The 16,490-nt window shown below is 38.1% G+C and overlaps 1 protein-coding gene across 1 annotated transcript; it reads left to right on the top strand.

Moving 5' to 3' along the window:
* The first annotated feature begins 617 nt into the window (after positions 1-617).
* Positions 618-11,039, top strand: LOC143020428 (uncharacterized). Its single transcript, XM_076176846.1, has 3 exons — positions 618-3,041; positions 4,843-5,090; positions 10,904-11,039. Exons 1-3 carry the CDS (start codon positions 618-620, stop codon positions 11,037-11,039), a joined length of 2,808 nt encoding a protein of 935 aa, XP_076032961.1.
* The last annotated feature ends 5,451 nt before the right edge of the window (positions 11,040-16,490 follow it).

Below are 16,490 nucleotides of genomic sequence, written 5' to 3'. Positions count from 1 at the left end.
AAGGAGATAAATGGAGTCTAAGCGACTCACACAGAAAGGGAGAGAAGAAAGGAGAGAAATGGAGTCTAAGCGACTCACACAGAAAGGGAGAGAAGAAAGGAGAGAAATGGAGTCTAAGTGACTCACACAAAAAGGGAGAGGAGAAAGTAGAAGAAAGGAGTCTAAGTGACTCGCACAGAAAGGGAGAGAAGAAAGGAGAGAAATGGAGTCTAAGCGACTCACACAGAAAGGGAGAGAAGAAAGGAGAGAAATGGAGTCTAAGCGACTCATACAAAAAGGGAGAGAAGACAGGAGAGAAATGGAGTCTAAGTGACTCACACAGAAAGGGAGAGCAGAAAGGAGAGAAATGGAGTCTAAGTGACTCACACAGAAAGGGAGAGGAGAAAGTAGAAGAAAGGAGTCTAAGTGACTCACGCAGAATGGGTGAGAAGAGAGGAGAAAAGAGTCTCAGTGACTTACAGAGAGTTGATCCCGATTTGAGGGATTTGTATGAAAGAGTGGAGAGTGGTAGCGAGTTGTCAGAGGAATACTATTTGGAGTCGGGAGTACTATTCCGCAAGTGGGTGGATAGTACCTGTCCTACTGATGACGCAGTATGGTCTGAAAGGCGACAAATAATGTTGCCGAAGGTCTACAAGGAAGAGGTTATGCAGATGGGGCATGATAGTCCTTTCGCAGGACATATGGGTGTACGAAAGACCCTAGACCGCATCTGGCAACATTTCTATTGGCCCGGAATCAGAAAGGATGTAACACAGTACTGTCGCAGTTGCCACACCTGCCAAGTAGTGGGCAAACCTAACCAGTCTGTGGCCGTAGCCCCTTTAAAACCAATCCCCGTGGGAGAGGAACCCTTTGCTAAGGTAATTGCAGATATAGTAGGACCGTTACCAAAAACAAAAAATGGTAATGAGTATATATTAACGTTAATGGATACCTTTTCAAGGTATCCCAAGGCCGTACCACTACGTCGGGTACATGCTAAAGTAGTCTTCCAGGAACTCATCAAATTCTTTACAAGATGGGGATTACCTAGGGAGTTACAGACAGACCAAGGGTCTGTATTTCTGTCCAAAGAGGTTATGCAGGGTTTGGGAGCCCTGGGTATTGTTAAAGTCACTTCGAGTGCGTACCATCCCCAAAGCCAGGGTGCACTTGAAAGGTATCATCAGACCTTAAAGACTATGCTGAAGAAATGGTGCCTAGATAATGATACAGGGTGGGATCAAGCACTACCGTATCTGTTGTTTGCGGTGCGCGAAGTACCTAACGAATCGATGGGCATCTCACCCTTCGATATGGTGTTTGGGCACTGTGTCAGAGGACCCCTTAGAGTCCTGAAAGAGTGTCTCTTGGAGCCACTGGGTGCTCCGAAAGTGATAAAGTCGGTGGAGGATATGAGGAGTAGGTTGGCCTCCTGTTGGCAGAGGGCTAGAGAAACCTTACAGAGTGCTCAAGAGCGAATGAAACAAAACTATGACAGGAAGGCGAGAGTGCGAGAGTTTAAACAAGGGGATAAGGTGCTCGTGCTACTGCCCTTCCAAGGTAACCCCTTAAGGGCCAAGTTTAGCGGTCCGTATGTAGTGGTGAAGCGAGTGGGGGAACTGAATTACGTGGTAGCTACACCTGATAGGAGACGGAAGGAACAATTGTGTCACCTCAACATGCTGAAAGACTACCAGGAGAGGGACAAAAATGATGTGGGTGGACCGGGCAGAAGTGTGTGTACTGTCTCTATCGTGCCTGAAGAAGACGAGGACTCCATCTCCCCCACCCTCGAGATGACGTGGAAGACGAATGCAGAGGTGTGGCCCCAAGTGGTGGACAAGCTGGGTCATCTCCCGGCTGAGCGGCGAGAGGACCTACTGGAGTTGCTGAGCCGATACCAAGGAATTTTTCGGGATGCCCCTGGGAGGACCGACCTGACGCTGCACGACGTGGACGTGGGAGATGCAAAGCCCATCAAGCAAGCCCCGTATCGTGTGAACCCACAACGAGCAGCTATCATTCAGAAGGAGATCGACTATATGCTGGCCCACAACTTGATTCAACCAGCACAAAGTGAGTGGAGCTCCCCCGCGATACTAGTGCCGAAATCTGACGGTACTCAGAGGTTTTGTATCGATTTCCGACGTGTGAATGCCGTCACCAAGAAAGATTCGTACCCCTTACCTAGAATCGAAGAGTGCATTGATAGAGTAGGTGGATCACGTTTCATAAGTAAACTAGACCTGCTACGGGGGTATTGGCAGGTGCCTATGACCCCTCGTGCCCAGTCCATCTCGTGCTTCACAACTCTTGGGAGGACCTACCAGTGTAATGTAATGCCATTTGGAATGACCAATGCCCCTGCCACCTTCCAAAGGTTGATGAATAATCTTACAGAGACCATTCCTGGTTGTGTAACCTATCTTGATGACGTTGTCATCTATAGTAATACCTGGCAAGAACATTTGAGTCGCCTGGTTTTATTCTTTGACAAGTTAGTGTCTGCCAACTTAGTGCTTAACTTGTCCAAGTGTGATTTTGTTAAAGCTAAAGTGCGTTATCTTGGTTATGTCGTAGGGCAAGGAGAGGTTGCTCCACCCCACGCTAAAGTAGAAGCCATTCTGAACATAGTCACCCCTAAGAGTAAAAGAGAGGTCCGCAGCTTTCTAGGGACTATAGCTTACTACAGGATGTTCATTTATAATTTCTCCGCGTTAGTGGCCCCGTTGACTGATTTGTTGAAGAAAGGAACGAAATTCCAGTGGACTGAGACGTGTAACTCCGCGTTTGTACAAGCCAAGAGTGTTTCGTGTACTGCCCCTGTGTTGCAAGCCCCAGATTTCTCCGAACCATTTCATCTGTATTGTGATGCGAGTAACATGGGGGTTGGATCAGTTTTATTACAGACAAAAAATAAGGTAGACCACCCCGTGAGTTATTTTAGCAAGAAATTAAACATGGCTCAGTTAAAGTACAGCACCATTGAAAAGGAGTTGCTGTCGATCATCTTAGTACTTAAGCATTTTGCGGTGTATATTCCTGTTGGTGCCCAGGTAACGGTTTTCACAGATCACCATCCCTTGAAGTATCTTAGCAAGTTTAAAGATAAGAACCTCCGCTTAACCAGGTGGAGTTTGTTTTTGAAGGAGTATCATTTAGATGTTCGTCATGTACGAGGGAAAGACAATGTGATAGCTGATTGCCTGTCAAGATTGTAAGTGTATTCTCCCTCAAGTAAACAAAAAAACAAAAAAATCTTTTCAAGATTTTTTTTTTTTAACCTTAAAGAGGGAGGTGTCACATATATTCCCATATCTGTAAGGTGGGAATAGTTTTATTGCATGGATAACGGCGCCCCGTGATAACGTGGGCATCAGATTACAGGACGAGTACTGAGGAGGACGCGTGGGAAGGAAACCTACTCAATGGAGTATTTGTTCTAACACTCAGCCTAGAACGAAGGAGAACGTTTTTAGTTAATTGACCAATGAGGTTCAACCACCATAGACGCAATTCCTATGGGCCAATCAGAGGGTTTTTTGAAGAAGAACCAGGGCGACTTGGGCGTGTCAGAATCAGTTTGAGGGTAGAGGGGAAAGTGTAAAGGTGTTGCCTCGGAGGGGTTCGGCTGAAGTAAGTCCTCTGTACTCCCCCTGTATTAGTCATAAGACCTTTTAACTCAGCTAGTAACACCACTAGTGCTTCATGTAGTGGTGTTAAATGTTTATAGTAGTGACTTAGACAGTGTTTTTCGTTGGTAAAGTATTAATTAATTAATTAATCTTCTTTCACCCCCGTTAAAAGTTTTCGAGCGGGAATCTTCTGTTTTGAAATATATTTACTCATTTGAATGTAAACTTATTTACACACTTGAAGTTTAGTGATTGTAATCCTTCATGTATCCGGTTGAGTTTTAATGAATAGTGTTAAACGTTATTCTGTGCGTTTCATTTTTCTTGATTTTCTTGATTTTAATAAAATCAAGTGGCGACCTTGTAATTTCTATTGGAGTTTTCCCAAAGACATGGGGTCTTGGGAACTCAGTCACCCATTCACTCTTACTATGTGTTACGAGTCTGACAACTTTACAATTTCTATTTGAGTTATCCCAAAGACATGGGGTCTTGGGAACTCATTTCACATACTTAATCTATTGCAAGTCAGATAGGTGAGCGAGATTCGTAACACTATGTATATATATACATACTTATATATATATGTGTGTGTGTGTGTGTGTGTGTATATATATATATATATATATATATATATATTTATATATTGCAGAAGAAATCACTTGAACGCGTGATTCTAATTATGCCGAAAAAACACAAGGAAAATAACAGAAATGAAACCCAGCGCTTTCGTCTATTCAGGCATTTACAAGGTACAAGTATAATAGAGAAAAGGAATATACACTTAATGGGTCGATCTCTCCCAGTGACCTATGGACTGAGATTCCCGAGCGTTTGGGCTACCATTTTCTTAATAATAAAATTATCTAATTTCACAACTAACACCACAGTCGGACGAAAGAAAGAGTTGAATAAGCGAAATTATATATTTCGATTGCTAACTGTAATCCTCTTTAGTAGTACAAAGTGGAAGGAGGATGTTTTCATAAATAGCAGCCTCTTACAAAGGGAAGGGAACCGGGAAAAGAATACATGTCACTACCCCAACCCTTATGTGACCTGAGGATGACATGAGGTCGGGTCAGAGGTAGAGGGAGGAAGCTTGTTAACAGTTTGTTTGATGATGAATAATCCTCATATTATATCTGGGGTCCATTGACCCTTGGAAATATTCATCGTGGGCAAATATTCAATAAAAGTGGATTCAACCATTTTCTTTCAGGAACATCAAACAATCCTCATAAAAGAAATAATGGTGAAAAATACGAACATCATAACGACATGCCAAGATACCCGTCGCCTCCCCTTCTCGGAAGCGCAATTAATCAAAGATATGGTCCCAAATTTGAACATCCAGATGTCCGACCTGCTAGAGCTACCGAGCATGAGAGGGTACTCTGTTGCACCAGCACAGGGAGAGATCACCCGATCTGATGAACTAATCAATACCAAGAATGAGTACACAACACAGTTAGTCCAGCCCTTAAATACTATTCATCTGACATTGTCAGTTCAATAGCACCTCTAACATACAGACAGCCACTATACTAAGCCACTGAAGAAGAGTCAAAAGAATCGAAATCGCTATTTGGCAGAAGATATGACTTCCTACGGAGAAATCATCTAAGATCTAATAAAGACAATAAGACCACCTTATAATACAAAGAGAATGCCTTAAAGAAAATACAAAAAGCAGAACTAGCAATCGCATTTAACTCTACTTGTTTAACAGAGATTCCCCTGCCCATTTATACAGGATCGGAGAAGGGATTGAGGAAGTTGGTGACAGAGTTTGAGAGAGTGTGTGAAAGAAGAAAGTTGAAGATAAATGTGGGTAAAAGTAAGGTGATGAGATGTACAAGGGGTGAAAGTGGCAGTAGACTGGAAGTGAGCATTAAGGGAGAGCGACTGGAGGAAGTGGATAGTTTTAGATACTTGGGTGCAAATTGGGCAGGAAAAGGTGGAGTGAAGGTGGAGGTAGAATGTAGATTGAGAGAAGCGAGTAAATGCCTTGGTGAATTAAAAAGTGTAATGAGGAATAGACATTTGGGAATGGATGCTAAGAGTAGACTAAATGAAGGAGTGATTGTACCAACAGCACTGTATGGGGCAGAAACATGGAACATAAGAGAGTAAGAGAGATGGAGTTTGAATGTGTTTGAGATGAGGTGTCTGAGAAGTATGATGTGGGTTACTAGGCTGGATAGAGTGAAAAATGAGGAGGTGAGGAGGAGAACAGGGGTGGAAAGGGAGCTGGGAGATAGGGTTGATGAGAGAGTATTAGGATGGTTTGGACACATGGAAAAAATGAATGAAGAAAGACTAGTAAAAGAGGTATGGAAGGCAGATTTGGAGGGAGTGAACATGATGGGACATCCTAGGATAGGGTGGATGGATGGGGTGAAGGGGGCTTTGTGGAAGAGGGGAATGTCTGCTGAGGAAGGACGGGAGAGGACAGAAAACAGGGGTGAATGTAGAATGGAAGTATATGGATGATGTTGTGATGCATGAGGTGGAATGGGTGTGGGATGAAGGTGAGGTAGTATGTGTGAGCAAAATTTGACGCAGCCCGAAGAGATTTCTCCCCGTCTTCTCCTTTTCTGCATGGGGGGACGGAGAGGGGGGTCACTGATTTAATGAAGCGGCCTTGCTGTGGATGTGCTGTGTCTTGCGACACTACTTCTGACCGAGAGCAGTGGACAGGTGCAGGGGGTCATCCAGGAGGTGCTAAGATGAGAGAGAGGGTGGAGGGGTGTGGAGTGTATATAGGGATGGAATGGGTGGGAATGATTTTATGCCTTCTTCTCTTTGGTTACCTCCCTTGTATGGGGGAATAATCCTTGGTATATGTAAATATGGATATATATATATATATATATACATATACATATATATAAATATACTGTATATACAAGTATATATATATATGTATATATATATACATATATATATATATATATATATATATATATATATATATATATATATATATATATATATAAAATACTGATGACCCACCTTCGGAGAAGAATAAGCGAAGATATAGAGATCTGTATATTTCGATCACTATACAATAGTCACTTTACAAAATTTCCTGCAAAGGATGTGACTGTGCATACTACGGAGAGACATACAGAGGACATAACAACAGACTCAGGGAACACAAAGCGGACATTAGACACCACCAAGAAACCAACGCTCTAGTTAACCACATTGACACAGAGGGACACTTACCTAACTGGGAAGATTCCACCATTCTAGCTAAAGGACTACACAAGAAACAACGGAAAATAATTAAATCACTTTACATTGCCAACCACAAAAACACAAACAAGAGAACTGGTGACTTGAAATGGACAAGATCTACCGCGACACTTGCCCTCCATGAATGGCTTCCCAGATACCTTTTTCCCACTTCGGCCTACCCTCTCCAGCTTTCTTCCTTTTACTCTGACGTTCCTTCTTGCACCATGCTACCTTGCTCCACTTCACATGCTACCAATTCACATATCCCCCAACATTGTTCCTTCACCATATATTATCCCCAACTTTTTATTTCTTTATCATGATTTAATATCTTAATATTATTTATTACTATTTATTTTCAACACTATTATTTTTATCATTGTCATTATAATTATTATGATTATTATTACTATTATTATCATTATTTTTATTATCATTATCTTTATTATTATTATCATCACTATTATTATTACTTTCATTATCTTTGTTCTTATTATTATTGTTGTTATTATTATTGTTACTATTATCTAATTAAATAAAAATGGAAATGGTCAAAACTAAAATTTCTGAACGAAAGTGCGTGACCCGAACAAAAGGTAACAGGGGGTCATGGACCGGGGTGAGTGTTTTAACAGTGATCTGGCGCGGGGACGGTCTGGAAGAAAACGATTTATACGGTTACTATACACAACAACATGGGTGTATACATAAAAAAATATCTCTCTCTAAACCTTCCAACCTCCTACTCCGGAAATGAGTCATCACCGGAAACACTAACTCCCTGGGACACATCTCACTCAGACTCAGAGAATCTTTACGAAATATTACCAAGAGAATCTTTACGAAATAACGCTAAGAGAATCTTTACGAAATATTGCCAAGAGAATCTATATACATAAAAACGGAATTACGGAATTCTGACAAAAGAATCTTTACGAAATATTAATAAGAAAATATTTACGAAATATTGCCAAGAGAATCTTTCCCAAATGTTAACAAGAGAATCTTTACGAAATATTACCAAGAGAATCTTTACGAAATATTGCTAAGAGAATCTTTACGAAATATTGCCAAGAGAATCTCCACTCCACTAACATAAAAAAATATTTCTCTAATACGTTAATAATATTACCATGGAAAAAGAAAGTGGTGCTAACAAGAAAAAGAGAATCTTTACGGAATTCTGACAAAAAAATCTTTACGAAATATTAATGAGAAAATATTTACGAAATATTAATGAGAAAATATTTACGAAATATTGCCAAGAGAATCTTTACCAAATGTTAACAAGAGAATCTTTACAAAATATTACCAAGAGAATCTTAACGAAATATTGCTAAGAGAATCTTTACGAAATATTGCCAAGCGAAGCGAAGCGAGCTACGCCGTAGGCCAAGCACACCTGGCGAAGCCAGGTCCGGCTGCTTGTTATTTAAATATTTAATTTTTCGTTTTTATTATCATTGTTATCACTATTATTGTTATAATCACTATTAATAATTTCTTTGTTATTGGTATTATCATATTTTTATTTTTATTATTATTATTATTATTATTATTATTACTTTTATCTTATCATTATTACCATTATTATTATTATTACTATAAAAAAATCATTTTTATCATCATTGTTATCATTACTATTGTTACAATTACTATTGATAATTTCTTTGTTATTAGTGTTATCATATTTAATTGTAAAATTTCATCACTGTTACGTTAGCCACAATGTAATGTTCACACTCGTCACCAACTATGGTAACTCGGGGAGGTGGTGAGGTCCACTCCATGTATATAATGCCCACAGCCCGTTTGTAAACCTATTCCTTTGAAAAAGCATACCTGCGAAACTAGTCAGGAATAAACTCAAGACTAAGACTCCTGTGTTTCCCATTCCGCTTATGTCAACCTGTCAGAATGTCTCAACATATATATATATATATATATATATATATATATATATATATATATATATACATATATGAAGCACAAAGGCAAAAGCCGACAAGACTGCTAGAATCAACACCGTGTGAGATCGAAACCAATAAAGGTTTCGATCTCACACGGTGTTGATTGTAACATATACTTATATATATAGAAATATATATATATATATATATACATATATACAAATATATATATATATATATACATATATACAAATATATATATATATATACATATATACAAATATATATATACATATATATATATATATATATATATTTATGTGTGTTTGTGTGTGTGCGCGCGAGTGTGTGTGTATACGTGTTTGTGTGTGTGTGTGTGTGTGTGTGTGTGTGTGAGTGCGCGCGTGTGTGTGTGTGTGTGTTCGTGTGTGTGTTTGTGTGTGTGCGAGTGTGTGTGTATACGTGTGTGTGTGTATACGTGTGTGTGTGTATACGTGTGTGTGCGTGTGTGTGTGTGTGAGTGCGCGCGTGTGTGTGTGTGTGTGCGTGTTTGAGTATTTACATGTATTATGACATCATTTAGCTTATGGTTGTAGTTTTGTGCATACGTGTATATTAAATTAAATCAACATGAATACATAACTTACTTTGAAACCCATTTTTATTCCATATTGCACTAAAACTTGTTTTGGTTTATCTTAAGTCATCAACTTTTAAGTGTGGATAAAATAGAGTAACAAGAGTAAAGAAAATGAAAGGGACCCAACGGCAAACAACAAACGATAAAGAGAATTTCCATTAGAATATATTTAAATGAAAACAAACAAAAAATGAAAGGAATTAAACAGGTGATTGAAAACATATAAATAAGAAGGTACAAAATAACTTAGTAATAACATTTTAAAGTGACTTTTGCCGTGTAAGCAGTAAATGAATCCCTTATAGTTAAGCAAACAATAAAAGTGAGCGGGAATAGAGCAAGACCAACTGTGTCTGTCTGTCTGTCTGTCTGTTTGTTTGTCTGTCTGTCTGTCTGTCTGTCTGTTTATGTGTATTCACCTTGGTATACGTGCATTACTCGTGATCGACAGCTATTTCTTGCCCGGAAGAGAGCTCAGAACTTGTATGACCGATCTATGGGTATTGCTGTGTGTACGTGTTTGTGTGTGTGTGTGTGTGTGTGTGTGTGTGTGTGTGTGTGTGTGTGTGTGTGTGTGTGTATGTGTATGTGTGTCTGGCTGTCTTTCTGCCTGTCTGTCTATCTGTCCGTCTGTCTATATGTCCCTCTGCCCATCTATCAGTCTGTCTCTATTTTTCCGTCTGCCTGTTTGTCTGCCTCACTTTCTGTCTAGCTGTCTGTCTTTCTGTCTGTCTATCTTTCTGTCTGTTTGTCAGTCTGTCCTTTGGTCAGGCTATCTGTCTGTCTCTTTGTCATCCTGTCCCTCCGTCAGTCTATCTAACCGCCTGTCTGTCTGTCTGTCTATCTGTTCGTTCATCTGTCTGTCCGTCCACCCGTCTGTCCATTCGTCCGTCCATCCGTCTGTCTGTCCATCCGTTTGTCTGTCCATCCGTCTGTCCCTCTGTCAGTTTATCTGTCCGTTCGTCGGTTTGTCCGGTCGTCCGTCTGTCTGTCTGTCTGTCTGTCCATTTCAATTTCCAAAATATGAAACGAAGTTAAAAACAATAACCGGTAACCACGAAGAAACATGCAGCGTTTTCTTTACACGTTTATAAAGTTTTACAACATAAGCCATGCTTCTGTTTTCAGAATGATTTTGTTCTTTAGAATCATACACACACGCGCATACACACACACACACGCACACACACACACACACGCACGCACGCACACACACACACACACACACACACGCACACACACGCACACACACACGCACACACACACGCACACACGCACACACATACACGCACACACACACGTACACACACACACACACACACACACACACACACACTTACACACACACACACAAGGCAACATCCACTATTACCTGAAAACTCCCACCATCCCCCTTCGTCACGACAGAAGGATCCTGGTATTCCATTAATCATCCATCAACCATTAACTTTGTGTCTAACACACCATGACAACATTAATGCCTTAAGGTACAGCATCGAGTTACACGTTGGCTCCATAACGTCAGCACCAATAACCAATACTATCCTTGCCTCGAAGTCCTGGAAATTTGTGAAGAAAAGAGGCATCCTGGGCAATACACCAAATGAATTGCATCTGCACTAGTTGAATACCCTTTTATCGTGTAAATACGGAACAGAGAACACCTTCGACGGAAAATGGGAGTGTTTTCAAATCACTTACGTCTGTCCTCTACCTCACTAATCCGGCGCGGATTGGTGTCGACGGCGTTCAATCGTCCGGCATTTATTGGATCCGACAGCAGTCAATATTCTGCCACCTTCCGGGCCGACATGTTCATGGCCTAACAATGGAATCGAGATTCTTTGCTTGTTAACAGAAATACTTTCCTTATAATCTAGTTTTCTTTGTATTACTTATATCACAACAAATATATCGTCATTGATAAACAGTGACACAAAAGCTATGGCGTTGTTTGACTCTATTTCTCTATTTCATCATTCCTTTAACACAAGACTTGGGGAAATTTATATTCATATAAACGGGTCAACAATATATTTTATCCCTCACCAACCACATCAAGACTCCTCTTTATCTGTTATCACGCTAAAAAATATGTCTGTATAGTAACACTAATATCGCACTATATTTACCGTCATTAATCAACAGTGACACATAAGCCTTGACCTTCTTACACGCTGTTTCATCCTTGTTCTCGCCTTTGACTTGGAGAAATTTAGCTCGAAACTCGAACCGACAATACCATTACACTCCCCAATAACGAGATCTATTTCCACAGCAACCAGCTCATCGTCTCCACTTGTTGGCTGCGAATTATGCAAATCTGACACACTTTCTTTCTGTCGCATGCAGAAATACTTCACTCGCTTAGATTCTCTACGCGCACCCCCTCCTCTTACTCTTCTCATACTTTCTTATCACTCGTTTATCTATTCGCTTCCTTCTCTTTCTTTATCTCCTGTCTTCTATTTCTTTTCTCCTAAGTTACCGGTCTCTCCATCTGGCTTTTATACTTCCTCTTATTTTGTCCGAGTGCAAATTTGCCATATATTAGATATCTCAGAGACAGTGATGATATCCCTAAGAACCAAAGCTGTTCATATTTCTTCTCATACAGGGATGATCTTTTTCAATTATTACTACTCCTCTTTCCTTATATTCCGCTTTAAGTTTCGTTTGCCATCTCAATGACTTCACCTCTCAGGAGCAATATTGTCCCAAAGAATGGAAGTGGTGGTTATCGATAATGATATATGATATTGATTTTTATTTTCATTTATTTTCTTATTTGTATTCAATTTTATATATTTCAACTTAATATATTTATATTTTAGCTTATATACTTTTTACTATATACATATATATATATATATATATATATATATATATATATATATATATATATATATATATATATATATATATGCATGTATGTATGAGAAATCACATAAACTCATGATTCTAAATATGCGGAAAAAACACCAAGGAAAAAGATAAACTGATGACCAAGCGCTTTCGTCTATTCAGACATCCTCAGGGTACATAGAAGTGAAAAAAGAATACAGGAATATATACACAGAGTATAAGGTCAGGAAGGGAACCGGGAAAGGTTGTGAGGTTCAATTGTCGACCTCACCCGTTCGCGGCAGCGGACGTTTGGGCTACTACTTTTTCACAATAAAATTGTCCAGTTTGTACATGCCATGACTTAAATTTAAGTTATTGACAAATGTATCTTTGATCAGACTGGATTCTATTATATTTCTAGTCAAATATGACTTATTTTTAACCATTTCTTTAGCACCCTCCCAATAAATGCAATTATTAAAATCCCTTAGGTGAATAAATAATGCATTAGAAATTTGCCCACTCTTGACGCTATATTGATGTTGTTTTAAACTTACTTTTAATTCTTTTCCAGTCTGACCAATATAGCATTTGTCGCAATTTTTACATGGAATTGAATATATGCATCCTTCTTCCTTATAAGGAGATTTTTTAATTAAAAGACTTCTAACTGTATTGGAGTTCTTAAATGCCACTTGAATGTTGAAAGTTAAGAATATGAGGTAGTTTGACGAAATTCTCGTTGAAAGGCAGTACAAGTAGGTTATTTACATTAAAGGTTTTATTAGCTTTTTCCTCGTAGAAAGATTTTTTTGCCGATTTATAAGAAAGCTCCACGAGGTGCTTAGGATATTTTGATTTGAAGCTATGTCAAATATTCTTAAGAGTTCATCATCCAAAAACTCCGGACTGCAAATTCTATGGGCTCTCAGAAACATTGATGACAACACTGACATCTTTGTCCTGCAATGATGAGACGAGTAAAAATGTACGTATGAAAGGACATTGGTGGGTTTTCTATAGACGTCAAATTTGAAGGACCTTTCCTTTCTGTAAATCATTACATCAAGGAAAGGTAAATGATTATTTTCTTTTATTTCCATGGTAAATTTAATGGAAGGGACCAAGGCATTGAGTTTAGTTAAGAACAAAGTAGGATCATCATTTGCAGGCCAAATACATAAGATATCATCAATGTGTCTGTACCATATGACATGATTGGGGAGAATCTTAGGTAATAACTTAGTTTTAAAAAATTCCATGTAAAGATTGCTAAGAACTGGAGAAAATGGGTTACCCATAGCCATACCAAACTTTTGCTGGAAATAATTACCGTCAAATACAAAATATGAGTCAACAATGCATAATCTAATTAAATAAATGATAGTGGTGGTAGGTAGTGGCAAGTCATGTTTCTTCAATTCTTCTTCAAGGTACACCAACAAATAAAAAACAGGTACACGAGGAAATAACGAAGTAACATCATAACTTATCAATTTAAATGGTAATTTAAATTTAGGTTATTAAGCTTATCAACTAAATCTACATTGTTCTTAATGTGGTTACTGGAGATGGAGCCTACAAGGGAACTTAAAATAGACACAAGCCACTTAGATAATTTATAACTGGCAGATCTATGGAACAAGTAATAGGTCTCACTGGGTTATTAGGCTTGTGGGTTTTGATTAATCCATACATGTATGGCAGAGAAGGTGAAGTGGATGAAAACTCTGATAAAGTGGTCATGACCTTTTAAAAGTTGTTTCAATTTTGATCTAAATTGGTTGTTGACGGACTCTAAAGGATTTTTCTTTAACTTAGTGTATGTGTTTTCATCACTCAATAAAGTTTCCTTTTGTCAATGTAATCGTTCTTATTCAGTATTACAACACTATTACTCTTACCTGCTTTAGTAAAATGCATGAATAAGAACGATTACATTAACATCACTCAATAAAGTTTCCATTTTGTCAATGTAATCGTTCTTATTCAGTAATACAACACTATTACACTTATCTGCTTTAGTAACATGCATGAATAAGAACGATTACATTGACAAAATGGAAACTTTATTGAGTGTATCTGTTTTTTATTTATTGGTGTACCTTGAAGAAGAATTGAAGAAACATGGGTTGCCACTACCTACCACCACTATCATTGATTTAATTAGATTATGCATTGTTGACTCATATTTTGTATTTGACGGCAATTATTTCCAGTAAAAGTATAGTATGGCTATGGATAACCCACTTTCTCCAGTTCTTAGTAATCTTTACATGGAATTTTTTGAGGTCGACAATAGAGCCTCACAACCTTTCCCGGTTCCCTTCCTGACCTTATACTCTGTGTATATATTCTTGTATTCTTTTTTCATTTCTATGTACCCTGAGGATTTCTGAATAGACGAAAGCGCTTGGTCATCAGTTTATCTTTTTCCTTGGTGTTTTTTCCGCATATATATATATATATATATATATATATATATATATATATGTGTGTGTGTATATATATATATATATATATATATATATATATATATATATATATATATATATATGCTGGTACATTGTGAGAAGTTGATGAAGGTGGAAAAAGAAGTCACGAGTCTAGTTCCGAGTTCCTGAGTTTATTCCTGACCGGTTTCGCTCTATGCTTCTTCAGAGGAATGTGACTCTGGAGTGAAGCTGGCGGTATACATAGTCTGAGTAGGACCGCGTTCCCTCCTTGGAGGTGGGTTCCGTTTGCTTGTACAATGGTTTATAATTCTTAATATAATGAACAATAGTTCTAATACAGTATACAATAAATTTTTGTGATGTTATTATAAAACAGCTCCGGTGTGTGTGGAATGTTGATCGAGGGTGTAACAGTGTGAGTGAAGTGAGTGGTGTAAATATGTGGGGATCCTAAAAAGTGCCATAAGATAACTTATAGTATTAAATAATATAAAGATAAATAGAATAGAATAAAACAAAATAGAATAAAATAAAATAAAATGAAAATAAAAATAAATCAATAAATAAAAATAATGTGATAAATTTAAAGTGACATGACATCTCATCGCATATCGTTGTGTGACAGAATGTTATCAAAAAATACATACATATTCATATATGGTACAGTTTTACATATGATACTGCAAATAATAAATAAATAAATAAATGGATAATAACATATTCGGACATATTCGGACAGAATAAAAATAAAAATAATAACAATAATAATAATAATGGGATAGTGGGCAACGTTCTCTTTGACACATCATTTTATGACCTAAGATATAGATTAATTAGTACATAAGATAATAAATAGTAATGTAATTTAATTTAAAATGAAGTAATATAAAATGAAACAAGAATAAAACAATGAATAAATAAATGCCAAAGAAATATATAGTAAAAATAAAAATAAAAATACGAACTGACCGGCCTCAAGCCCTCAACCCAGGAAGTATTATTTAATACTATAAGTTATCTTATGGCACTTTTTAGGATCCCCACATATTTACACCACTCACTTCACTTACACTGTTACACCCTCGATCAACATTCCACACACACCGGAGCTGTTTTATAATAACATCACAAAAATTTATTGTATACTGTATTATAACTATTGTTCATTGTATCAAGAATTATAAACCATTGTACAACCAATCGGAACGCACCTCCAAGGAGGGAACGCGGTCCTACTCAGACTATGTATACCGCCAGCTTCACTCCAGAGTCACATTCCTCTGAAGAAGTATAGAGCGAAACCGGTCAGGAATAAACTCAGGAACTCGGAACTAGACTCGTGACTTCTTTTTCCACCTTCATCATATATATATATATATATATATATATATATATATATATATATATATATATTTATATATATATATATATATATATATGTGTGTGTGTGTGTGTGTGTGTGTGTGTGTGTGTGTGTGTGTGTGTGTGTGTGTGTGTGTTGTAGTATAAAGTGGAGACAGATGAGTCGAAGCTGGCAAGGGGACGCAGGAGGATGGGGAGGATGTCCGGCTGCGTACTACGGAGAGTCATCTCGTGGCATCGAAAAAAGAGTGTACGAGCGCAAGAGAGATCTACGCCACCACAGAACTTCTAACTTCTTGGTGGTGCACATAGATACACACGGACATCTCCCCAACTGGAATAACGTCGAGGTTCTCCATCAAGGACTGGGAAAGAGATTAAGAAAAATCATAGAAGCCGCACACATCAC

The sequence above is a fragment of the Oratosquilla oratoria genome, chromosome 40, assembly GCF_046742065.1.
Source record: "Oratosquilla oratoria isolate Oo_2021 chromosome 40, ASM4674206v1, whole genome shotgun sequence".
NCBI lineage: Eukaryota > Metazoa > Arthropoda > Malacostraca > Stomatopoda > Squillidae > Oratosquilla > Oratosquilla oratoria.
This window is presented reverse-complemented; position numbering and strand designations above follow the sequence as displayed.

Coding starts and splice junctions, on each gene's coding strand:
- LOC143020428 (XM_076176846.1), top strand. CDS start 618: ATGTTGCCGAAGGTCTACAAGGAAGAGGTTATGCAGATGGGGCATGAT. Junction 3,042..4,842: donor ATATTCCTGTTGGTGCCCAG/GTAACGGTTTTC, acceptor ATTTTCTTTCAG/GAACATCAAACAATCCTCAT. Junction 5,091..10,903: donor AAGAATGAGTACACAACACA/GTTAGTCCAGCC, acceptor TAATGCCTTAAG/GTACAGCATCGAGTTACACG.